General features: G+C 44.0%; 1 protein-coding gene across 3 annotated transcripts in view; it reads right to left on the bottom strand.

Annotated features, from left to right (window-relative positions):
- The window catches only part of Cystm1 (cysteine rich transmembrane module containing 1), a 58,849-nt gene extending 33,374 nt beyond the window's left edge, over nucleotides 1-25,475 (bottom strand). Inside the window, exons 1-3 of one of the 3 annotated variants that reach the window (XM_040758112.1) lie at nucleotides 25,355-25,475; nucleotides 21,750-21,842; nucleotides 3,370-3,587 (exon numbers count right to left, since the gene is read on the bottom strand). In XM_040758112.1, coding sequence (XP_040614046.1) covers nucleotides 3,370-3,587; nucleotides 21,750-21,817 — 286 coding nt within the window. In that variant the 5' untranslated portion in view covers nucleotides 21,818-21,842; nucleotides 25,355-25,475. Of the gene's footprint in view, nucleotides 1-3,369; nucleotides 3,588-21,749; nucleotides 21,843-21,971; nucleotides 22,041-25,354 lie in introns of those variants that run through there. The other 2 variants (XM_021234297.2, XM_021234301.2) reach the window with 2 other exon arrangements.
- Between the last annotated feature and the right edge of the window lie 674 nt (nucleotides 25,476-26,149).

Below are 26,149 nucleotides of genomic sequence, written 5' to 3'. Positions count from 1 at the left end.
GGTGGTTCTCTTAGTTGATAGAGCTGAGGTTCCGTCACATGTACCTTACAGTCTTGACTAAAACAAAAAGTGAGAGCTTAAACCACTGCAGCAAAAGCAAGACTACCTTTGGGCACTGAAGAGCTAAGCTGGAAATAAAATGAAAACTAAGTGAATTGGGGGAAAAGAGACAAGAGTCCATCAGTGTGGTGATGTACATGGGAAGAGGAAGTTCTCCTGCAGATGTGGCTGAAGTGATGACAGGTTTCATGCAGATATTTTCTTTTGATCTGCAGACACAAGTAGGGCAGGGTGAGGCAGAGTGGGAATGAGAGGTGAGTGTGAACAGTAGGAAGAGGCCTAGTCCCCATAGAGACCACTTCAATGATGAATTTATCTTTATCTTCGTTGTATGTATGTGTACCACATGCGTGCAGAGGACAGAAGAGGGTGTTGGTTCCCTGGAACTAGAGTTGCAGGTGGTTGTGAGCTGCCACATGACTGCTGGGAATGGAACCTGGGTCCTCTAGAAGAACAGTCAGTGCTCTTAACTGCTTAGCTTTCAAACCCTCAATAGTGGACTGTTTAAGCTAAAACAGTTATTGGCTTAGAGACACGGTATATTTAATTTGTGGGAGAGATATGAACAGCAAAGTCTATCAACTTCCAAGACTGGGAGGTAGTCTACCCGATGGAGAGAGATGTGTACAGAGTGGCTCATGCAGGCAAGTCAACACTCTATTCATGAAAGTGAGACCATCTTGGACATCCTGGCCCCAGTCAGGCTGACAGCTGAATTAAATCCCACAAGTGACCCCACAAGAGATCGCTTGAAGTAAAAGACTCTCCCTGCCTGCCAACACACAGATGTTGAACTTTGGGGTATACTGTCATATAATAATAGTTGAGTCAGACGTTGGTTGCTTATACCTTTAATCCCAATACTTGGAAGGCAGAGGCAGGTGGATCTCGGGAGTTTGAGGCCAGCCTGGTCTACAGGATGAGTTCCAAGACTACCTCCAAACCAATATCAAAAAACCCTGTCTTGAAAAACATAAATAAATAAATAAATAGTTGAAATATGATCTCCATAAACCTTGGTCTCTACCTCTGTAGCATGGGACTGATGTTACAGGTTTGTTGTCAACATTCCAGGAGGCTAACAGGAGGCACAATGCACAAGAAATACTTGTTATAGTTAGGAAAAACTGTAAGAGATCCTAAACATAAGTGGCAGGCATGCCCTTTGGGAAGCCTTATTCCCACAGGCACTTGCACTTATGTGATTCTCAAAGGCTGGTTTTCTAAGACAGATAAAAGGGTTTGTTTTGGTTGGTTGGTTTTTTGTTTGTTTTGTTTTCTTAGTTTGGGCTACAATTTCTTACTAGAAAATCTATTTATTGTATGTGTGCACATGCATATGTCACAGCTCAGGTATATGATGATCAAAGGACAACTAGCAGGAGTGGGTTCTTTCCTTTCATGGATATCAAACAGGCTGTCAGGTTTGGCAGCAAGCTCCTTTCCCCACTGAGCTATCTTGCAGACCCTTAACTACAAGGCCTGAAAATGAACTGTGTATCCAAAATAGGAAACCAAAGGAAGTTCTGAGATTAGCCACTTGCCCATCCTTGTATCATGCACATTAAGCCCTTAATAATGACCAAAAGTCGATTGAGAATGGTTGAAGGATAGCCCCTTCCTTTGAAGAAAGAGCATTTCCGTCTGTGCAGATATTAACAAAAGGAACTGCAATACACGCTTGATGAACTTCAGTAGAAAGAGATGCAGTAGATAAATTTCAAATCTTCTAACTGGCAGATACACAATTAGGACAGCATATGATTGTGACTAGAGATCCCAGAAACAATATCAAGAATGAGAAGTGAAACAGCCCCCCAAAGGTTCACTCGGTAATAAACTCACCCTGAGTTCTATTCACAGGGCTGGGCCCCTAGTGAGAAAAACAGCTGACCAGCTGGCAGTACCTGCTTTGTTTGGGTACACGATGAATGCAGGTGGTTAATGATTCACAGTAGCAGGAAAGAGTGTGAAATAGCTTTCAATTGCATTTGAGAATTCAGTTAGGATTGGTAACACTAAACTAAAAGTCTTTTAATTTTAAGAATAAATCAGCTTTTTTTTCCTCAAAATGGCTGACATCAATACTAATTAAACCAACAAAAAAGAACCAAATCTGCATCTTCTGCATGAAGTCCACCAACCCTAGAACACACTTGTTCTGGACAACTAAATAAAATTCTACAGTCATCAAATGCACACTAGGGAGTAAGCCTGGAAATGGCAAAGATGACCATGAGTATCCTGAGTGAAGGACTAAATGCCAGACAAGCACTAGGCAGAGTCCATCAGACGAGTTGGATGCTGGACTAATTCTTTTTACAAAATACCAGTGAAGTGCACACCTCTAACTGGACACTTTGGAGAGCCCATATCTAGATTAACTATGAAGTATGACTAGTAGGAGGTCTCTCTCCCTTGTCTAGCATACACAAGGCTCTAGTTTTGCCCACAGAATTATTGTAAGGATTAAATGTTAATGTACATAAAGCTTTTGGGAAACCATTTGGTATATACTAAGCACTTGGTAAAAGGAACTATTTTTAAAAGCTGAAACAGCTATGAAAGTAGCTATCTATAAACCAAAGGGTTATAGACAGTCACAGGACATGTATGTAGCACAATGCTTCTCACCATGTTTTATTTTTGATCCTTGATTGATAGTTTTTGTAAAGTATGATTACATGCTTGACTGTCAGGAATGTCAAATTGCTTTTTTTTTTTTAAGCATTGCTCTCACAGTCCAATAACAGTTCACTGCCAATAAATGAACTGCCTTGAGCAGCACTGTTCTAGCATACAGACAGGACTCAGAACCAATAACTGCAATCTCAAGTAGCAGATTAAACAGAATTATGAAAACAACCCCAGCAGCAAGACATGAGGATGACTTGAGGGCCAACAAGGTCTCGACCCCTTTGGGGGAGGGGTCACATATCTCTGCATAGCAGATATTTACATTTGATTCATAATAGTAGAAAAATTATATGAAGTAGCAATGAAATAATTTTATGGTTGGTGATCACCACAACATAAGGAACCGTATTAAAGGGTAGCAGCATTAGGAAGGTTGAGAACCCCCAGAGAGCAAGTCAGCCAGTAAGTCATCCCCACAGAGGGTACAAGAGGCATGAAGCAAAAAGGTAGACCTGACTAGGGCCTCTTCAGTAAGAAGCCACTCTCAGCCATCGGTACCAAATGTCAATCAGAAATCACAAGGGTCAGAATTTCTTCTTTGCCAACAAATCATGCAAACACTCTCTTTAGAGGTGTGACATTGATGACATTCCCATGTTCACAAACACCCACCTGTGGTTTTAGGAGGCTCCTGAGGTCCACCCTGCCAGCCGTACTGTGGATATCCTTGATAGGGGTATCCCTGAGGAGGTGGGTAGGGGTACCCCTGAGGAGGTGGGGCTCCCATAGGCCCCATTGGCTGTTGCGGATAAGGTGGGTATGGGGCTGTTGCGCCGGGGCCCGGATATGGTGGAGGATTCTCTGGGTTCATCAGGAACCTGGCAATGCACCTAAGAGACAAAGAAAATAAAAATTATTTGCATATGGAAATCATTAGGAAACATTTTCCAACTGATGAGATCATTTACCAAATGTCTTAAAGGTGCCTCAAAGACTGGAAAATCTCGGCTGGGCGTTGGTGGCGCACGCCTTTAATCCCAGCACTTGGAAGGCAGAGACAGGTGGATCTCTGTGAGTTCGAGACCAGCCTGGTCTACAGAGTGAGTTCCAGGACAGTCTCCAAAACAATACAGAGAAACCCTGTCTCAAAAAAAACACAAGAAAAAAAAGACTGGAAAATCTCTAGCCTTGGCCATCTTGGTTCATTCTCATCATAACCACAAGGCTATTATCTTCCTTTTGTCTTCCTTTCTATTCTAGGTAGTAGGCTGTGACAATGGAATCAATCAAGTCAGTTTTGGATTACCACCAAGTCCTTAGAGGCCTGCCTAGTGCCTGTAGTCTCCTAATTAAATGTGTTGAATAAATAACAAGATATTTTGTTTTGAATTCCCTGAAATGTGGTTGGACAGCAGAAAATCTAACAGCACTATCAACCCAATTAGTAGACACAAGTCCAATACTAGGAAAACCTCCAATAAACAAGGTTTACAATAGTGTCTCCTAAAAGTCATCACTGCTAGCAGTGACCAGACACAACCCTGCCTTGGGCTCTGGGACAACAAGGCTCTTTCCAGACCCACAGCTCTAAACAGTGAACTGTTCATGGAGAAAGCCAAACAAAAATTTCCCTCAAGCTTCCACACTTCCACAGTCTCTGAAAGACTCACCAGGAATCCTCACTTGTGTGCACAAGTTCCTGTCCTCAGTGGTTTGTTTCTATGAGGGAGACTATGCTTCCTAGCCCCCAAGTCTATTAAATATTCTCTTGACTGGGTTTGAAGCTTTGAGAGCCAACATATTGCTTCCACCATGGCTACAATCTCCACAGTGCCTGGCACAGAGCCTTCCAGATTAAAAGCAAACAAATCATAACTGGGGAACAGGGTATACTCCACATGAGTCACAAAATGACTTGATATCTATGATACCGGCCTTACTGTGAACCATCTCCTAGACTAATATTTAACTTTTTGCCTATTTGAGTATCTTCTAATCCCAATTAAATAGTAGGAAAGAGTCTAATAATTATAATTTAGTAATCTGATAATTAATTCTTCTTTAGAATATGTAATCAATATTAAGTGATTTCATGAAGGCCAGAATAGTCTCGAGGTTCCCTAGGGATTCTGGATTAAGGTAACAGATTTTTCTGGTTATCTATAAACTTCTGTATTCTTCCTTCCTTCAGATTTCCAGTTAAGATACCATCAGTTCTTCCTATGGCTCATGTGCTTCAAGAAAAGCTTATCTCGTCCCAGCTCCGGAGGGAGAACTCAGCCGCTAAGCCAATCAAGGTCGGCATCTTCCTTTTCATCACAAATGACTCAAGGAACCCAGAACTGAGCTGATCATGAATGCCATTTCCTGGTCACTGCCTTAAGATGCAGAGGGGACTTCACACAGGCAAATCAGAAAGAAGGTGGAATTCCAGATGAATTTATGACATATCATAAACCAAAGATTGAAGCCCAGCCTAACCTGAGCTACTTTTATAGAGTTTCTAGTCCTGGGGACCAATGATAAGCATGTCAAGTCACAAGCAATGACATAATTAAACATACATTTAGGAGGTGTAGTACAATAGTGGGGAATAGATATCAGTGTGGCTCACATTCTTCTCTTGAGCAAATGGTTGAAAGACAAACAAAACAGCTGCTTGAATAATGGCATAAACCTAGTGGAGGAAGTAGGGGTAGAGGGAAGGAAATTATAAATTGATGCTAGTATGGAATCATTGTTATAAGGGACTCCATTCTATCACATCTGTATTATGCCACCCATTTTAAAGACTTACTTTTCCTGAGTCTGGTAGGGACTCTGACGTCCGCCATATGCCAACATGACATCCCATCCTACCCTAAGAAACGTTTCCTCACAGTGACTAATGCTACAAGCATCACCCGAATTGAGACATAGGGCTGATCACTTGGGCATTTTGTTTCTTCTTTCCTACCAGGAAGGCTGGTTAATACAGAAATCAATCTCATTCACTCTCACATGGCCATAACTTTATTTATTTGTGTATTTATTTAGGTTTTTTGTTTGCTTGTTTTTGTTTTTTTGGGTTTTTGTTTGTTATTTGTTTGTTTTTAAGACAGTGTCTCTCTGTAGCCCTGGCTGAGGCTTCAAACTCAGAGAGCTGCCTGTTTCTACCCCCAGAATGCTGGGTTTAAAAATGTGTGCCATCACCGCCTGGATCCCATTACTTATTTTTAAATTGCCAAAGTAGAACACAGCCAGACATTGTAACTACTCTGTCTTGAAATTCATTATATATGGCCTAACTCCATAAAAACTGTGTTCTAACCTGATCCATCCAGTAAGCCTATACAATAATGACCATTCTCATTCTAGGCAAAGATAAAGGCTATCTTTCCCCGAAGATACTATTCTGAGATCACCGAACGGCCGTACTCGGCGCTTCCTGACCGTTCTCAGCCCATTTGTCTTTTTTCACTCCTCACTGTCCTGTGCAGGTCTCTTCCTGAGGCTCTCACTTTTACTATGTGTCTTTCTCCCTTGGTTCAAGGAACATGTCTAAAGAGGAAAAGCTGTTCTTCAGAGACACCTACAGAAAGCAGAAGCCATACAGTGTCTCCAGCAACTACGGCTCCCTTCCCCCACACACACACACATACGCCTGCTTTGTTCAGGGAGCCATCTTACAGAAACAGAGGCAGGTCAGGTCTACCTCGTTTCTTCTAAACAAAATCAAACAAACAACAAAAACCCATCACAGTAAAAGGACAGCAAAAGCCACAAGAGAGAATCTGAACTCAATCAAAGGTCTAGAGCTAAGATTTGAAAAGCAGGGCTTCACAATAGCCACCAAAGAAACAAGCCAACCTGACCAAGATCCCCTAACACAGACATGTTCATTACAAACCATACTCCATTACAAAGTACTAATGAGCTTTAAATTTGAGACACAGGGCCCTGTAACTTGACTGGTTTCCCTCATAAATCTGATAAAACATAAGCCTTGCTAACATACAGTATTACTAAAGGTCAAATGTAAACAGCATGGAACATTACAGACAAACAAGAGCTTCAAAGGAAAGGGCTGAACGGGTGCCACAACTAGGATCCATTAATAGACTAGACTGCCCACCGTTCCCCCCAGATCTCATTCAAGACATACAACACAACCACAAGATCAAGTCATTCTGCAGTACATCGAAAAGGGCAGAAACTGTGAAAATGGCAGAAAATAGAGATAGGATACTGTAAGGCCTCGTCAAAATAGTCAGGAAATAAAAATATAATAACCTTGAAAAACATCATTGCTACAATCTACCTGGTAGGTGCTGGCAAGCTGAATCCTTGGAAAGAAAGCTCTGACTTTCACAAGTTGTTCTCTGACCTCCACACTGGTACTAAATAGATAAAGCAGGGAAATGAAATCATAACCTACATACCTAAGGAAAAAAGAAGTTACTCCAGTATGTCTATATAGTTATTTTGTCTATTGGTGGGCTCTGTTTTCATTTCTGTGTGTATATGAACGGGGTCTAGTGCTGAAGACTGAACCCACAGCCTCACACACACTAAGCAAGTGCTCTGTCATTACTCTACACCCTCAGCCATCTATGCTTTTGAAATACAATGCAAAACTGTGCAGGGAAGTTTAGGAGTTGGAGTTGGCTCAGTTGGTAAAGAGCTTACCAGGAATATACAAGGACCTGAATCCACATAAAAAGCTAAGCACAGCAGTCATGGGTTTATAATCCCAGTGCTGGGGAAGAGCAGACAAAAAGATCCCTGGGGTTTCCTGGCCTGCTAATCTAGCTAAAATGGTGAGTTCCAGATTAAGTGAGAACCTGTCTAAAAATAAGATGGAAATGGAGAAAGGAATAAATATGAGACAGGGTAACAGGATAGGAGGGGCTACTTAATGTGTGTGTGTGTGTGTGTGTGTGTGTTACACGAAACTGTCAAAATTAAAAACTAAAGCTGGGAGGTGGTGGTGTATGCCTTTAATCCCAGCACTCAGGAGGAGAGGCAGAAGGATCTCTGTGAGTTGGAGGCCAGCCTGGTCTTCAGGGTGAGTACTAGGACAGCCAGGACTACACAGAGAAAACCTGTCTCAGAAAAAAAGAAGAAAACAAAAGATGGAGACTAGAAAAAGACATCAACCTCTGACCTACCCATGTATACACACACACAAAGAAAAAACTTGAAAGCTATATAGCCGCACAATCTCATGTTTTGTTAAAATAAACACTAATAAAAAGATCAATGTAATACAACAGGACAGTCCTGGGCTAGAGAGAGAGCGCAGTTGTAAACAGAATTGCCATGTAAAACTAATGACCTCCACATGTCTCTCTCCTCTCTCCTCTCTCTCTCTCTCTCTCCCCTCTCTCCTCTCCCTCTGTCTCTCTCTCTCTCCTCTCTCCTCTCCCTCACACACGCACACATACACACAAACACACACACAAATAACAAATAAAATTCAATTTTATTGCAATCATCCAAATTTAATGTGTGTGTGTGTGTGCGTGCTGTGAGCCTAAGTGTACCATGACACTTGTGTGAAGATGAGAGGAAGACTTGTAGGAGTCAGTTGTCTCCTTTTACCATGTGGCCTAGAGACTGAAATCAGATCATCAAGTTTGTTGTTAGGTGCTGTAACTGCTGAGCCATATTGCTAGCACCTAAATTGAACTTTAAAAAAATGTAAACAGAACCACAAGTCCTAAAACAAATTCACATAGTACAGTAATTTAACAGAAAGGCAACACTGCAATTCAAAAAGAAAAAGACTGTGCTTCCTTTTTTTTTTGGTTTTTACGAGACAGGGTTTCTCCGTATTGTTTTGGAGGCTGTCGGTCCAGCCCGGCCTCGAACTCACAGAGATCCGCCTGCCTCTGCCTCCCAAGTGCTGGGATTAAAGGCATGCACCACCACCGCCCGGCTAAGACTGTGCTTCCAATAACAGTCTGGATTAATTGGCTCCAAGGGGCTGTGATTCCTAACTTTATATACAAAAATAACTCACAACACATCATAGAACTATAAATAAAGTTAAAGCATCACACTTTAAGGAGAAAGCATGTCATATGTTCAATTTATCCTATGACTCAGCAATTCTCTTTCTTGATAACCAGTTATGCCACACTCAACTACAGGGATGTTTCTGAGAAATCTGTATGCCTGGAATCACACTTTGTTTTAACTACAGCACACTTTCTGAGGAACTGTGTCACTGGTGATTTACTTGCTGTGCAAACCACACAATATCTTTTTACAAACTACAACTCCTGCTATATCACCACTAAGCAATTTAATGGAACAACTCTGGTATATGAAGTGCAGTTGGTGGTCAAAATGGATTCAGCATGTTCCTATGTGCTGAAGGAAAGAAGTTCAAAAGCCTATCACAAGACAGATACACCAGGGTAGCTTTTAATTCTGATTGCTCCAAACTGTAAACAATGCAGATCAGCAGCAGAACAGTGTAAACTGTGGTGCATTTATACAGGGCAAACAACAACAACCTAGCAATAACAAAACAAAAGAACTAGCATAGACAACACAGTGAGTCGCAGAGACAGGCAAATATCAGCTGGATGTTGTTCAAGCACCATCACTGACGGTCTATGATTCCATTCATCTGAGGAGCAGCCAAGACTTTAGGACACTGACAGACACAGACAGAGCCTTTGGGATGGGAGAAATGGTCTGTAACTTGAGCTGAGTCATGTTTGCATAAAAGCATATAAAATCACTGAGCTGAGGAGTCAAATTTTCATATTCTACATTGTAAAGCAAACAGATAATAGCTATAAGGAAAAAAAAAACTACAATGGTTGACTTGGGTGCTGAAATCCCAGGCAACTTTAAAAACATTTATATTTAGAGGCAGCTAACACTGTCAGTAAGCTGGGAAAATAAAGTTTTCTTCATACTTTCAGAGATGCTCATACTGCTCGATACTTTTTAATGACCATTTTGCCCCCTAAGACTTGGCTGCTTCTGATGGGTCAATTCCCTTCCTGTTTCCAATCTTCCCCTTATTAACTATTACCCCGTGTCTGTCCACCACTGTTTCCTTGCCTTTTGGCTGGGTAAAGATACAGGGTTAAATATAATTTTTTCCATGAGATTCCCACTTCCCACCTTTGATCTTCTTATTGAAGCCTGAAATCAGGACACTTCTAGCCTTAAGTATCCTTCCTGGCAACTTGTATAATTGCATTTGAAGTTAAAAAAAACATGAGGACAGATCTTAACCTAAAGGCCTCCATCTCTTTTAGCTGCCCTTCTAACAGGATATTTGTAAATAGATCGTTTTATATTCCAGGCCCCTCAACTTTTTTGGAATCTACACCCATAATTTTGTGTGTAGATTGTTGAGTTTAAAAAAAAAAGTTCTAGAATTATTGGTTTTGTGCAATCATCTATCTCCCTGATTTACAGTTTTCACTAAAATGTTCCACTTAATTGTAACTTTAGTGTGTTAACCTTATGCTACTCACATACATCATTTATTCAGCCCATGAAAACTTCCAGGAACATCAACTATAACTCAACACTAGCAGTTCCAGCAGTACTGAGACAATGCGAACAAGATTCATTTCCTGTTCAGACTACAGAGACAGACAGACAGCAGCAGCAATTACAGACCAACCTGTAAGAGAAGCACAGAGTACTATGTGCACAAATGAAGACAAGTCAGTTTCTAAGCAGAAGCAAAGATCCTATCAAGTGCTAAGCAGACACAGAAATTTCAATTACTCCAATTTCACATGTTAGTCAGAGGCAACAATCTGGGAACTATCAAAGAAAAACAAAGTACATTTCAGGGCTGGATAGGATCACCATAGCTGGTGCCCAATGTATGGAATGAGGCTGAAGATGAGGACTGCTGTGCTTAGGACAGACTCGGGATACTCTTTTATACACCTCCATTTTTATAGTTACTCTTTACTGTTTTCAAAAGCTCCTGCTTGTCAGGTTACCACCAGCCAACCCAATCACTCACTCGACCTACTGAATGTCGGGACCAGAGCCAGGCAGCGGGGAAGAGTTCTAACATTAGTTTAGACTTTAACAACGTCTTCATTAGCCTATTACAGCACCAGGATAGAAAATCTGGGAATTTCTATTTCAAAGGTCTTGCTAAGTGGTCCAGCTACTCAGATTGGACAAACTCAAGTTAGGAGGCCCCAGGGTCGCATCTCAGAGCTATACAATGTCACTGAAAATGAGATACAAGCAGAGCAGCCCTCAGTGGAAAGTCAGACCCAAACAGTGAATGGACAAGTGGAAGAAAATGACCTCAGATGCAACCCTGACTCATAAGCAAAGTTGGAACTCCTACCTTCTAACATCTTCCTTCCTTCCTTCCTTCCTTCCTCCCTCCCTCCCTCCCTCCCTCCCTCCCTCCCTTCCTTCCTGACATCTCCCTGTGTTGCCCAGACTGGTCTTAATTGAGTTTCTATTGCCTCAGCCTCCCAACTGCTGGATTACAAGTATTTGCCATTTATATATTTTCCAAATATATAAATGAACGTTTTGCCAGGCGTTTGTGGCGCACGCCTTTAGTCCCAAGCAATTGGGAAGCAGAGGCAGGCAGATCTCTGTGAGTTTGAGGGCAGCCTGGCATACTGAGCGAGTTCCAGGACAGGCTCCAAAACAATACAGAGAAAGCCTGTCTCAAAAAAATCAAAATAAATAAATAAATAATAAATGAACATTTTATTTCTTGAACTGGCAGCCCTACCTTTAGGGGGTTCATCTTATAGATACATATTACAGCAGTATGCTAAAAATATAAAACTTCACGTATATGCACTTGTTTATTATATATTCATAACAGCAACATAACACATACACAAGATACATAATATTCTAAAAGTCCATTATTATGTGAAGGCAAAATAACCCAGGTATTCCCAAACTAACGCTGCTGAGACCCTTCAAAACAATGAGCCAGAATTACATGGGCTGGTGTGGTTAAAAAGCAGCAACAAAGCAAAGCAGCAATTTGCAATATGGTGCAAATTTGGATTTACAAATAAAAGTTCTAAGACAGACATTAATCCCAGCATTTGGGAGGCAGAGGTGAGCCAATCTCTTGAGTTTGAGGCCAGCTAGCCTGATCTACATAGTAAATTCCAGGCCAGCCAGCAATAAGCAATAAGGTCTTCTCTCTCTTTTTTAAAATTGATTTATTTATTATGTATACAGTGTTCTGTCTGCATGTTTGCCTGCAGGCCAGAAGCAGGTACCAGATCTCATTACAGATGGTTGTGAGCCACCATGTGGTTGCTGGGAATTGAACTCAGGATCTTTGGAAGAACAGTCAGTGCTCTTAACCATTGCTGATGTCTATCCAGCCCCCATCAATAAGGTCTTCTCTTAATCAATCAACAAGTAAATAAAAAAATTAATTTCCTCCGGGCATGGTGGCACACATCTGTAGTGGGATTAAATATGCCCAGCCCATATGGCATATTTAACAATAAAGGTTCAAATCCCTGCTGATTACCCCTGACTAAAAGCTGCATGGATTTTAAGGAAAAAATAATTTGTTTCTCAATTTATTGAGAAGGAAAGGATGCTTCTAGATGCTTCCAAGTACAAGAAAAATAGAATTTGTTCCAGTAACCATGTGGGAACACCTGGCTCCAAGGCAGAACCCATAACTGCAAGCAGTCTAGTCTGTTTCCAGGCTACTGGCCTGTCTCAGCCTTCTCAGTAAAGTCTGATCCTCTGAGCCAGACAGTAGTGGCGCATGCCTTTAGTCCCAGCAAGCAGAGGCAGACGGATCTCAGTGAGTTCAAGGCCAGCCTGGTCTACAAAGCAAGTTCCAGGATATCCAAGGATACACAAAGAAACCCTATCTTGAAAAACAAAAAACAAACAAAAAGGTTTGATCTTCTGTAAAAACCACGGGTTGCCTGAATTCAGGACTCCCTTTTGCCTTGAGCTTCCAAAAGGAGTCGTGAGGGGCACAGCACAGCCCCTGGCCTAACAGTTTAAGAACAGCTGGCAAATCCACACCCACTTCATACTAGACCCTACTTGGAGCCTCACTCAGCCAAGCAGTTCAGACCCTGGTCAGTAGCTGTCCAGTGCTGTTAGCTGAAAGCTTATGGCTGGCTGCTCCTCAGTTTAAAAAAAAAAAAAAAAAAAAAGGATGGGGCCTCTGAATAACATCCAGTCACAGGACAACACCATAGCTCTGGGACTTCAAACAAGGCAACCCTCAAAGTGAAAACAGAGAGAAAATGAGGCCCAGCAAGAGAAAGGATCAAAAGAGGGGGCAGCAGTGAACTGAAGGGAGGGGGGGGGCTGTTAACACAGAAGTGAGTTAGGGAAATGAAAGGAGAGGTTAGAGCACAGACAACCAGAGAGAGGAGGAACTCTGCCCCCTGCCAAGTTGAGAGGATACACTATAAAAGGACAAGGCCATTCCTCCCAACAAGCCTGATAGAGCCACTTGGCAGGTCAGGTCCCCCACCAGTGCAGCCCCTGAAAGGCTGGTTCCACTAGCCTCCCCTCCCCAAGCATTAGAGTAGGCTTTGTGGCAAAGTTGACGTCTTGATGGCTTAGTAAAAGGCCCCCACAGCTTAATGTGCTGGCAATTTAACTGACTCCTGATGAATACCCAAACAGCCCTCTTGGCTCCACCATGAAAGCCACTTTTCTAGCCCTCAGAGAGAGAGAGAGCCACAGCTCTGTCAACACAGCAGGTAGCTCCTAACAGACAACAGTAAATTTCAGTTCACACCTGCCATACCATGGATAACTACCACATGAGGTGCCTAGAGATCACCCCACCCCAGCAGCACTCCACAACCCCTTCTGTTCTCCTAAGGCAGGAGCCGAATGGACAATAAAGACTAGAAGAAACAAATACTAAATGACAACTTTCTGTCACTACTAACACCCACAAAGAGCACTCTACATGCAAAAAGACAAAGGACTCAAAGCAGTTAGGGGCACCGGTGAGACTAGGAATTAATAGCACTACTCTCGCCACCAGGAAAAACCTGGATTTTCCAAGAGCACACTTGCACAGAAAGATTACAGCATCAACAAAGCCAGGCCTAGCCTCCGGCCTGATCTAACACAGAGCACAGCCATCACCATCTTACGCCTCCTTATGGCAAACTACATCAAAATGGTAGTGGTTAAAAAAAAAAAAAACAAATACGAAAACAAAAAAAACAAGGAGAGGTTTCTATATTATACTGCTTTTCTTCCTTTGGAGACAGAGTCTTGCTACGTAGCCTAGTCTGGCCTTGAACTTGCAATCCTTTTAACTCAGCTTCCTTAGTGGTAGGTTTGTAGGTGTGTGCTCCCAAACCCAGCTACCTATTCTCAGGAACCAGATTCTTCATCTTGTGGCTTTCTTAGTATCACAATGCCATACAGGTTTTAGGACAGGGTTTAAGGAGACTTCTCTGAAGGCCTACCTACACAAACCAGCCCTACCACCCACCTACTGCCACCTGGAAAACTCACCATGGGTGACTCATTGGGAGAACATGTATGCATCATGATTTAGAGAACACATACAAACAACCCTATTTTAGCATATAATATTCACCTTCTATTTGTGGCAGCTGGTACAGTACTTTTCAACTTAAAGGCAATGATGGCTTCCCTTGTAAATAAGATTTCAAAAATTACTTAAAAGTATTACTTAGTGTGTGTGTGTGTGTGTGCGTGTGTGTGTGTGTGTGTGTGTGTGTGTGTGTGTGTGCTTGTTCATACTCCAGCACACATGTACAATATGGCACACATGTGGAAGTCAGAGGGTAATTTGTGTGTAGGGGGTCAGTTTTCTCTTTCCACCAGGTGAGTCCTAGGATCAAAATGTTGAAGTTTTAAAAAGCAAGATGAAATGAGAGTTACTGCAGCTGCACTAGTTAAGCCAATTAGGAGTATAAGAGTCAGAAGCCAGGAAGTGATGTCACACACCTTTAATCCCAGCACTCTGGAGGCAGAGGCAGGAGGACCTCTGAGTTTGAGGCCAGTCTGGTCTATAAAGTGAGTCCCAGGACAGCCAGGGGGAAAAAAAAAGTGTAAGAGTCTTTTAATGGCCAGACCAAGAGTAGGCTAATGCCTCCAAATATCTCTTGGTGCCAAAGCTCAAGGGTTAAAGACAAAAGCCATGATTACATCAGTGTTCAAGGTTGGAGTGGCCTTGTTACATTTCTGCAGAGCCTTATCTTTTTGCAGAAAGAATTCAGCAGTATTTTCCAGACAATACAAAACAATTATCTTTTATCTACACTTCCTCCATTCATTTTAGTTTTATGTTTTAGCCTGCACAAACATTAGTTATTTTGGTTAACAACTGAACCGTGGACAGGGTCATGGACAGTCCCAACAGCACTGCCAAGGTGGATGTGGCTATTGGAGGGTAGAAGGTTGAGGAGCGTCTAGGCAGACACAAAATAATCAGGACAAGATGTCATTACCTAGTCACTTCAGAGTCACTTTAATGAAAGTTAGGAGGCTGGAGAGACAGCTCAGTGGTTAGGAATACTGGCTGCTCCTCCAGGTGGACCTGATTAGAATCCCAGCACCCACAAAGGCAGCTCCTGACAATCTTTAGCTCCAGTTACAGGGGATCCAATGTCCCCCTCTGAACTTCATGGCACCAGGCATGCATGTGGCACACAGATATACATGCAGGCAAAACACCCATAAATACAATCTTTAAAAAAAAATAGCAAGGAAGGCATGGAGATAGGACAAAAATCGCACATAGGGAACATAAATGAAGCATGAGAAAGACCTGAGGTTTCTCTTCTTCACTTGAAAACTTCTGTCCCACTAGTTTCACAACCACCCTCAGACACTGAGGAGCACCAAGAATTGTAATGCCAGAGTCAGCAGAGGCAGAGGGCTGAAGCAACTGGGACCTACCATTAGCTTGACAATGGCCTTTGCTGGAAAGACTGGACAAAGGAAAACCCGGGAATAGCTGGGGGTCCACAGGGCTACTGAGGGCATCAGGAAGACTGGAGATAGGCATGTTCCTATGCCTGCTATTCATACATCACTCCAGCTGCTCCGGCCTACAGGCCTCATGCTGAAACAAACGTGGAAGAAGTCTAGGACATTCCCAGGTTCCTCTCCCCGATATTTCTGCAGCTCAACTGTTCACCAACCTGCCCTTTCTCCTGCCACTGAGCACGACTACATAGTTTTCAAGTGTGATTTTTCTGGCAATGCTCTTGGGACTAGCTAACAATTCTTAAGCACAAGCCATCAGGGAACTAATGATAGGCATCTGTGAATAAAGAAAGCGTTTACTCTCTAATGAGGACAGCAGGTAATACAAACCTTCCTTGCACCACGACTACCAACGCTTCCTTAAACCATCTAATTATAAGTTCAGAGAACTATCAATCACCCTGCTGCCTGTTGCCTCATGCCCAGAGGTCAGACTCAAAGCATTTGTCTCCTGTGCTTTAGATGTGAGGATCCTACCAGGTACACATATTTGCTTTAGATGTGAGGATCCTACCAGGTACACAGTCCCAGTGTTCCACTACTTATGGTGGGGTTACATCCTGACAAAACCCATCATAAATTCAAAGTATCATAAATTTAAAAATGCAGTTAAGCTGGGCGTTGGTGGTGCATGCCTTTAATCCCAGCACTCGGGAGGCAGAGGCAGGCAGATCTCTGTGAGTTCGAGGCCAGCCTGATCTACAGAGCAAGTTCCAGGACAGCCTCCAAAACAATACAGAGAAATCCTGTCTCGAAAAACAAAAAACAAAAAACAAACAAAAAAAAAGAAAATGCAGTTAATACAATAAACACCATAGCTTAGCTCAGCCTACCTTAAATGTGCTTGCAACACTACAGCAATTGTACAAAATCATCCAAAAAGCACATTATATAATAAATTATTGGGAGCCAGGTATGGTGACACATGCCTCTAATCTCAAACTTTGGGGCAGTGGAGGCTGGTGGATCAGATGGTCAAGCCTAGCCTTAGCTATATGGCAATTTGAGGCCATTCTGTACTAGATGAGACCATCTCTTAAAAGAAAGAAAGAAAGAAAGAAAGAAAGAAAGAAAGAAAGAAAGAAAGAAAGAAAGAAAGAAAGGAAGAAAGAAAGGAAGAAAGGAAGAAAGGAAGAAAGAAAGAAGGAAGGGAAACAAATAAACAAAGAAAGCAGGGTGGTAGTGGTACATAATGTAGCCTTTAGTCCCTGTGCTTGGGAGGCAGAGGCAGGTGGATCTCTGAATTCAAGGCCAGCCTGGTCTACAAAGCGAGTTCCAGGACTAGCTCCAAAACTACACTGAGAAGGGGGGAAGGAGGAAAGGTGGAGGGTATTGAAAATCTCTTGCTAATTTATTGAACACTACACTGGAAAGAAAAAAAAAAGAATGGTTATATGGGTAAAATTTTGTCCCACTGTAAAGAAGAAAAATGTTAATTTGAACCCTGGTAGATCAGGGTAGTATTATTCCGCATTTCCTAAATCGTTCCCGTTGTAGAGCCCTTTGGCTACAGTTCTTAAGGTGGCAAGAACCTTTCTCGGTGAGACCGACTCATATCCAATGCCCTTGCTTCTATCCTGCTGCTTTTCATTGCTGACTCCTATTTTATAGCCAAGCCAATTTATCAGCTTGGACAAATGCGAGGAGTGTTGAGGCCTGGGACACAGCACTCAGCTTAGCTTGAGGAAACAGGAAGTCTCTTCTAATTCCCCTCAGGTAGAAAGCTTTACTCAGGCAACAAATGTCAGAAGTCTGGGGGCTGATGTCATAGCTCCAGAGTCCCTGGAATAACAGCGAGTGCCTGAATCTCCTCTCTATAGCCAGACCTGTGCTGAAATTTCAAATGAGACGACTATTTCCATCCTCATCTATAATGAGCAGTAATCCCAATGTCCCCCTCAGAAGTGCTTTAAGGACTAAGTCCTCCAGAGCTGACACAATTTCCAGTAACAATCTTGCCTTCAAAGGATTCTGGGTAGGAAGCTGCCCAGCCTCACAGCCTGCTGTTCTGGGCTTACTGCAAATGCTTGAAAGAACCAACACATGTTAATAGAGAAAAGAGTATAAGATAATGAAAAGCATGCACTTATTTGCACACAAAATACAAGCAGGTGCTTAATCTCAGGCCTCCAGGTCTCGATCATTGGCTGATTTGTAACTAAGTCCACAAAACTCCAGGACAAAAGGAAAGAATCCAGCAAAAAGGCCTCTAAGTGTAAATGGGATGTTAGCAAAAGTCTGTAACTCTTCCCTCTTTTAAAAAAAAATTCCTACATCTTAAAAAACACCATTTATCCAGGAATTAAAATGTCCTGCTTTGGAGCAATTTGAATTTCATACAGTTTCTCATTAATTCTCCCTATAGCTCTGTGAAGAGGGTACTGACCTAGACAAGGGAGTGATAAAGAAGTAAGGCTTAAAATAAGCCAGTCTGAGCCTCTCACCTTAGCCCAATTCTTTTGATTATTTGGCTCAAACTCTGTGCGTAACCCACGACAGCCTGGAACTAGCAATTTCCCGTCTCTGCCTTTTGAATACTGGAATTACAACACCAAACATTTTTTTCCCACTTTGCTGCTGGGATCAACCCCATGTGGGTCACAGTGTATGCTTGGCAAGAACTCTAATACTGAGCTACATCGCTGTCCTTGGCCCTGTTCCACGTAAGGAAAACCATGTGTCTTGAATTCAGGAAGACCAGCCCTGGTGTTTATCACAGCTTGTTTAGGAAAACACACTAACATTTTTTTTTTCCCCTGACAATGAACTCTTACGTTCTCCACCAATGAGAAGAACATGTGGGGGTGGCAAGGGTGAATGAAAGTGGAAATTTTCCAAAAAAAACCTCTCAGCCTACTTAACCGTCCTGACAGGTCCCCATGACTGTGTCTGGCAAAAGGGGGAATGGGAAGGCCTGTTTCTTTCCAGACAAGGCAGAGTTAGTTGAACAGATGAAATACGATTAGGAATTTGGAAAATGGTTAACAGAAAAAAATCGATACACCCCAAGGCATCTAACTTCTAAACATTCTTTTTTTGTCTGTTCGTTTTTGTTTTTCGAGACAGAGCTTTTCTTTGTTTGGCCCTGACTGTGCTGTCACTCTGTAGACCAGGCTGCCCTCAGACTCACAGAGATCTGCCTGCCTCTGCCTCCCAAGGTACGCATCACCACTGCCCAGCAATTTCTAACCTTTCTTATGAGGTTCCTTCAGAGACTCTTAAGACCCTCTGAGGCAGGTGAACCTCTGAGTTCGAGATCAGTTTGGCTTACAGAGCGAGTTCCAGGACAGCCAAGGCTACGCTGAGAAGCCCTGTTTTGAAAAAAACATTAAAAAACAAAAACAAATAAAAAAAACCTGTGAGGCCTTTAGGCACTTTGCAGTTTTGTGGTTGTGTCTGCTTTAAAATCATCTATTTTTTGGTTTTCCCGAGAAGGGTTTTCCTGTAGCTTTGGAGCCTGTCCTAGAACCCTTTCTGTAGACCAGGCCGGCCCTGAACTCACAGAGATCCACTTGCCTCTGCCTCCCAAGTGCTAGGATCAAAAGTGGGTGCCACCACTACCTGGCCAAAATCACCTGTCTTAGGACTTCTTTTATGGGGCCTGATTTCACTGAGCTGGCTGGAGTTCATTTTCCCTGTCTCGACCTCTTGAGATATGCTCTCCAGAGTACTGTGCCAGTTTCTGCATTTACACGTAAACCAGCTGAGGCCATCTTCCTAAGTTCTCAACAATTCCCTAAGCTGCTCTACTGTACAAGATCCCCGGAGGTCAATATTGTTTTCTGATGTGAAACAAATACAAATTGGTGTGGATGTTTCGTTTTAGCAACATCAGTATATTTCAGGAATACAAAAAATATAAATCACCAAATCACAAACAAAATACACTTTTCCAGTTTCTCAGGAAATCAAGATAAAATAGTCCAATTAATATTTAAACAAAACTGGGTGTGTATGGTGTGTGCCTGTACTTGGGAGGTGGAGATAGCAGGTTATGAGTTTAAGGCCTTACTTCAGGTATATGACAGCAGAAGCCAGCCTGGACTACAGGAGACTCTTATCTCCTCAAAATCAGAACTGGAACCAGTCACAAAGACACCACACGCATACAAAATTAAGCAATTTTACTCTGGGAAAACCAGAAACTGAGGGAAGTTGCACAGAAAAAAACTGAGCTGGAAACCTGTTTCACAATTTACATCTTACTCAACATTCCATACCCATGGTTTAGTGCTAATTCCCTTTAGTAACTTCCCACATTAAAAATACTGCTAATCAGTCCGATTTGGGTTTCACCCTAGGGAGAGGGGTATTTTTGCAAGACATTCCGAGCAATGTGCTGGGAACATGCCAGTCTCCATGCAAATCGAAGGCAACATCTCTCTCTCTCACCCAGTTATTCTATCCAGTCAAATGGGATACAAGAAAATAAGACAGGGTTGGGTATGTCCCTTCGAGAATAAAACTTAAAATGTGCTGCGTGCCACCGGCACTTTGGTTGCCTGAACCCCCACCCATGTCTGTATATATCACAGTTCAGGTGTTGTCAACTCTTTTCCGGAATATCACAACCATTCAAGTGACTCCCCATCATAGTGTTCCCCCTTTCCTCAACCGAGTCTGCATGGCTTCCCAATGCATACGATCGATGCCTCAGCTCGACGCTCAAGCTTTTTCGAACAGGTCCCAACTTAATGCTCCAAACTGCCCATCCTAGAAAGCCCAAGCATGCACTCCATAGAGTTCAGACTGGGTCTCCTTCCCCGGAGGTTCCCTCTTTCCCTGTCCTCATTCAGAACCCTCTCCGATTTCACCTCCTCAACAGGTGTACACTCGGATCCCGATCCTACGCCCTTAGCAAGCGGCCAGGGTTCCCTGCGCCCACGTCTTCGGCTCCGTGTCCCCCTCTTTGCAGCTCACTCCGCGATCGACCCCCTCACTCCCAAGCAAGTTCGACCCGGGCACGAGTCCGAGAGCCGCAGAAATCGCAGCCCAAGGCGAAGAAATCCATCCAGCAGCTTCCGGCAGACATCCCGGGAGACAGGGTGGGGCGAGGCCGCTCCGCTCACAGCCCGCGGACTCCCTTGCCCAGGGGACCCCGCAAACCACGGAAGACCCTCAGTCCGCCACAGGGCTCCGGGCGGTGGTACCGTGGGGTCCCTCCTCCTCAGGAACCGCTCGCCCCAACCCGCCACGCCGCGGCTCCCGCCAGCTCTGCCCGCACAGCCGCCCGCGCCCCACCGCCCCAGGCTGGCCGCCCTGCTCCAAACCCACCGTCCTCACCTCTCTGCTCCACGCAAAGCCCGGGTGCTGACCCTGTCTCGACTGAAGAAGCCGGGACCTAACTACGCCAGCCAACACCGCACCTGCCGCGAGCCACTGAGCCGCAGCGGCGCGCCTGACGTCACCCGGGCCGCAAGCGCTGGAAGCCCGGAGTCACCTGATCTCCCTGGCAACGCGCGAGGGGGCAGGGCCCGGCGAGGGCGGCGTCACAGCGCCAGCCCCGCCCCGTACGCTGCACCGCAGAGCGGTGGGGTCTGTGGCCTGGCCCTTGACACCTTTCGGTTCCCCGGGGTGTCTCTAGAGTTCCTCTCCAGCTTCTTGCGGGCACCCCGCCCCACGTCGCTAAGGCTGAAGCCTGGGAGAAAGGGCAGGTGCCCTAGGGTTTAGCTCCGTGTACAGCACGTAGGGTTGCTGTAAGCTGCTGCTGCCTGGCCTCTTCTTTGCTGCAAGTTGGTTCAGTAGCCTACTTTGGAGCTGCACTTTGAGAGGACAGGGGCTGAGGTTGATGACTAAATTGCAATCTGACAACTTCCCAAAAGACTTACTGCAGAAGTGTAACCAACGCTTGAGAATCTAAGTAGACTGACTGCAAGAATAGGAAGAGTTGAGTCAGTGTCCAGCCAGGACCTCATGATCCTTAAGGTCCCCTGTTCCCACAGGGAAAGAAATCCCTATAGCAAGCTTCCTAGCCCTACTTTCAAAAAAAGGAGGAGGAGGAGGAGGAGGAGGAGGAGGAGAAGGAGGAGGGGGAAGTTAGGAAAGAAAGGATAAAGGAAAAAACTTACTTTTTCATTTTGAAAACTGATTTTTCTGGGCTGGAGCATATTTCAATGGTAAAGCACTTGTGCAGCATGTACAAGCCTAGACTGACTCCAAACCTGCAAAGAAAATGGGGAAAAGTGATCCAAATTCCTCATCTTGATAGCTATATGTACCGTCGCACCTCTGTTACTGTCCAGTCTTTCCAAATAAACTATGAGAATGTAAACAAATGAAATGAAAATTACCCGGGGGGGGGGCTCATTTTGAGAGCCTTTCACCTCCTCCTCCTCCTCCTTTCTTGTCTTCTTGTTTTTTGAGACAGGGTTTCTCTGTAGCTTTGGAACCTGTCCTGGCACTCGCTCTGTAGACCAGGCTGGCCTCCAACTCACAAAGATCTGCCTGCCTCTGCCTCCCGAGTGTTGGGATTAAAGGCGTACGCCACCACCACCTGACCTGAACCTTTCACTTCTTGCTGACTTCCATTTCAGTTTTAGTCTACCACTCCCTGAGCCTTTACGGAGGTTGTCTGTATGTCTTCCCAGCCTTTCACACAATAGGATCTTTGACCAAGAAGTTAATTTATAACTATCCTCTATTAAGTACCCTTTGGTTGAGATACAGCACTGAAAGATCAAGAATATATAGGTAGCCTAGCCATACTTTAAACCTTTTACTGCCAGCATTCAGGCTGAACCTGGAAGATATAAATTTGATGCCAGCCTGTGGCGTTACACATTAAACCCTTTCTCAAAAAAGAAAAAAATATATATATATATGGGTAGTATGGGCTGTCTCACATCTAACTACTTGTTTTATTATGGTACCATTTTTTCACTTATATATTTATTTTGAAACAGGATCTCGTGTTTCCCAGGCTGGCTTTGAACCCTGTGTGTAGCTGAGGCTGGTGAATCTCTGATCCTCCTGCCTCTATCCTGACTGCTAGGATTGCAGATGAGTGCAGTTGTGCCTGGTTTTATTTGATGCTGAAGATCAAACCCATGCTGGACAAGAACCCTACCAACTAGCACCTTCTAGTTTCTACATTTAATTTTTTAAAAATAAGTAGCATATAAATGGAAGACAGCTGTGGGAAGCAGAGAAGCATCACAGCTCTAAGAAAGAGCTAAAGGAGGAGAGAGACTGAAAACCCAAGACCCTATAAGATCCCAGAGTGAGAGGTAAGAGGATCACAGCAGGTTCAAGGTCGGCCTGGGCTACAGGGAGACCCTAGTTTGTTTGTTTTGGTGAAAAAAGGAAAAGTTGAGCCCAGGCAGAGCGCAGTGGGCAGAGCAGAGGCAGGCAGGCCTGGGATATCTGGCAGAACTCAGGAGGCCTCCTCCTAGCAAACAAGACAGAGCTGGGATGAGGGGAGAGAGTTGAGACAGAATGAGGGATCCTGGGGTGGAGGTGGAGGTCAGGAGAAGGCAGAAGTGGGCGGTGGTCTTGGAAAGGGATTTCAGAAAGGGAAGGCAGGGTAAAGACGTTCTGAGAGCATCAAAAAGAAGGAAGTCCGAGAGTGAGGCCTGAAAGGAATGGGGTGGGGAGGGTGACAACACACAGCACCTGCTGCAGTTGACACCTGGGTCTTCAGGCCCAGGTGCGAGGCTGACAGGGAAGAGCAGCATTGCTCAGTAGCCTCCGAGGACTAAAGGTCATCCAAGTGCACCCTCACAGCTATCTCTGCAACATCATGTGGGTTGAGCCACCCTTTACAGAGCTGCAAAGCAGAGGGAAGAGCCAGTATGGGCACGTCCATAACTATACCTTCACAGTACTCATTTCCAAATGCATCTGGAACGGGGGCACATGCCTGTAATCACAACCCACTGGAAAAGGAAGGAAAAGCTCAAGTTCAAGGCTACACACCAAGACCCTGTCTCAAAAAAAACAAAAACAAAAAGACAAAAAAAAAAAAGAAAAGAAAAGGACTTTGGGCTTCGTTTGGTTTGATTTTTGGTTTATTGAGACAGGGTTTCTCTGTGTGGCTGTCCTGGAAATTATCCTATAGACAGCTGGCCTCAGCTTGGAGATCTGCCTGCCTCTGCCTCCCAAGGGCTGGAATTAAGGAAAAGGGATTTGTGATTGTGTTCTTGGATGTCAATTTGACTACAACTGGAACTAGCTAAACCCCAAGCATCTGGGACTTCTTTTTTTTTTTTTTTTTTGGTTTTTTTTTTTTTTTTGGTTTTTCGAGACAGGGTTTCTCTGTATTGTTTTGGAGACTGTCCTGGAACTAGCTCTGTAGACCAGGCTGGCCTCGAACTCACAGAGATCCGCCTGCCTCTGCCTCCCAAGTGCTGGGATTAAAGGCGTGCACCACCAATGCCCGGCTGGGACTTCTTTTTTCTTAATTAAATCATTCAAGTGCGAAAGTACACCTTTCTCTGGGTATATAAAGACATGGAAGGAGAAAGCTCGCTCTCTTTGCCTGCTCGCTCTCACTGGCAAGGTCACTCGTTCATTCGTTCAGTGGCATCAGAGCCTACTTTGGGATTGTGGCATGAACTGAAGACCAGTGAGACATCCTGCCTTGTGGACTGAGCTTCTACTAGATCTTCAGACCTTCGTTAGATAGGGTTCTTCTGTTCTGTTCCTCTAGAGAACCTGACCTGGGTGAGCAACTTGGAGATGAGGTGGAAAGGCCTTGAAAGAGACAAGCGCCTTATGGCATCTGCCTAAGACTGGGACATCTGAGGGCTCTTCTGGGGCTTTTCAATAAGGCCCCTGACTACTCTCCTTTTCCTGAGTTAGTAAGGTTGAGGGAATCATTGTCAAAAGAAAACAAAACATTCCTTCCCTACCCTCCATCGCTGACAGGAGGAGTAATGTGTGAGTTAAAAAACTCAGGGCTGCTGCTGACACTTGCAAGAGTAGTGGCATGGCCAGTGCGCACAAGCACATGCCTCTCTTCTCGGATTTGACCGTGTCCCATGACTGAACATTAGGCCTTGTGTAGAAGCTGCTTCACTGTCATCAGATTTCTTCACAAGGGTTTCTGTTTGTGGAAACTGTGTGGTTAAAGCCTATTTTCTGGGAAGTCCACTAACCAAAGAAGTTGTGATGAGTTTCAACATGTGTTCACCTGTGAGAATCATCCAACAATTGTGGAGGCAGCATGGTCCAGCGAGGGGAATCTACGCTTTGTGCAAGCCTTACCTCCACCTCATAAGATTATTATAAACTCTAGGTGACCCACAGGGCAAAGAAAGAGCCCAGATTCGTAACTTTTTATTTTTGTGGTGCCAGGGATCAAATTTGGTTCCTCACATGGCTAGTCAGATGATCTCTCACTGAACTACACTCTAAGCACCTCCATAGTCATTTTAGGAGTTATGGATGTAGGCAGGCTGATAGAATGGGTCTCATGCATGCTGGGCAGGCAGTTTTTGATACCTAACACCGAATAAACCAGTAATAACCTGTAGTCATCTCAGTTAGAATATAAAGACAGAAGAATGTAAAGTTCATCCTAGACTACAGAGGATTCAAGGTTAACATTTTCTGGAAAAAAATTAACAATGTTTCTTGGACTAGGGGTATGGTTACATTGGTAGAGTGCTTGCCAGGCATGAAGCCCTAGATCAGATTACCCAGTACCACATAAAACTGGGAGTGGCGTGCATACCTGTAGTCCCAGGTTGTCGTCAGCTACATAGCAAGTTCCAGACTGGAGGAAAATATATAGACCCCTGTCTCCAGAGGAGAGGGGAGAGAGTTTGTTTCTAATCATCCTGGCTGGGTCTTCCAGACATCCAACTCCTGCAGAAAGACCAGACAGCATGGGAGTTTGCCAGACCACAGTGAGACTGAACTGTAAACTGCCATATCCTTTGCACCCTCATTGTTCATGGAATGAGCATCACGCCAGTTCCACTGGCTACAGTATACTCTAAGAAAGGGAGGGTCTACGTCAAAGCCTTGGAAACATTGGAAAGGCTGGTAAAGGTAGCAGCCTGGATTACAATGTATCTGCATCAGCCAGCAGCTCAGTGAGTGAACAGATGGAGGAATGAGCAAAGGTAACCAGGGATTATCAGGGTAAGAGCAGCCTGATGAGTGCTTTATTGAGAGAATAAAGGAATGGATGAATGACTCAACATATAAGCAAAGATGACAAGAGCATGGTAGACACCCATAAAACCAACCTAAGCAGATCGAAAACCAGGAAGTTCTGGAAAAGAGCCACAGAAATGAAGGAGTCTTTGAGATAATGGATTCTTCTGGGGTGTGGGGATCTGGACCGACAGGATTGCAGTGGGGCCCTGTGATTTACTGGCCATGTGACCTAGAACAAGTGAATTAACTGCTGTGCAAATAGTTCCCTCAACTGTTCACAATGGAGATAAGACTGTTAATTGTTTTACAGCATCCCTGAGGATTGAGAAACCTACGTTATCAAAGCCCGGGGCCTAACATAAAA

The sequence above is a fragment of the Mesocricetus auratus genome, unplaced genomic scaffold, assembly GCF_017639785.1.
Source record: "Mesocricetus auratus isolate SY011 unplaced genomic scaffold, BCM_Maur_2.0 Super-Scaffold_100015, whole genome shotgun sequence".
Taxonomy (NCBI): Eukaryota; Metazoa; Chordata; class Mammalia; order Rodentia; family Cricetidae; genus Mesocricetus; species Mesocricetus auratus.
The sequence above is the reverse complement of the archived record's forward strand: the minus strand, read 5'-3'. Positions and strand labels throughout refer to the sequence as shown.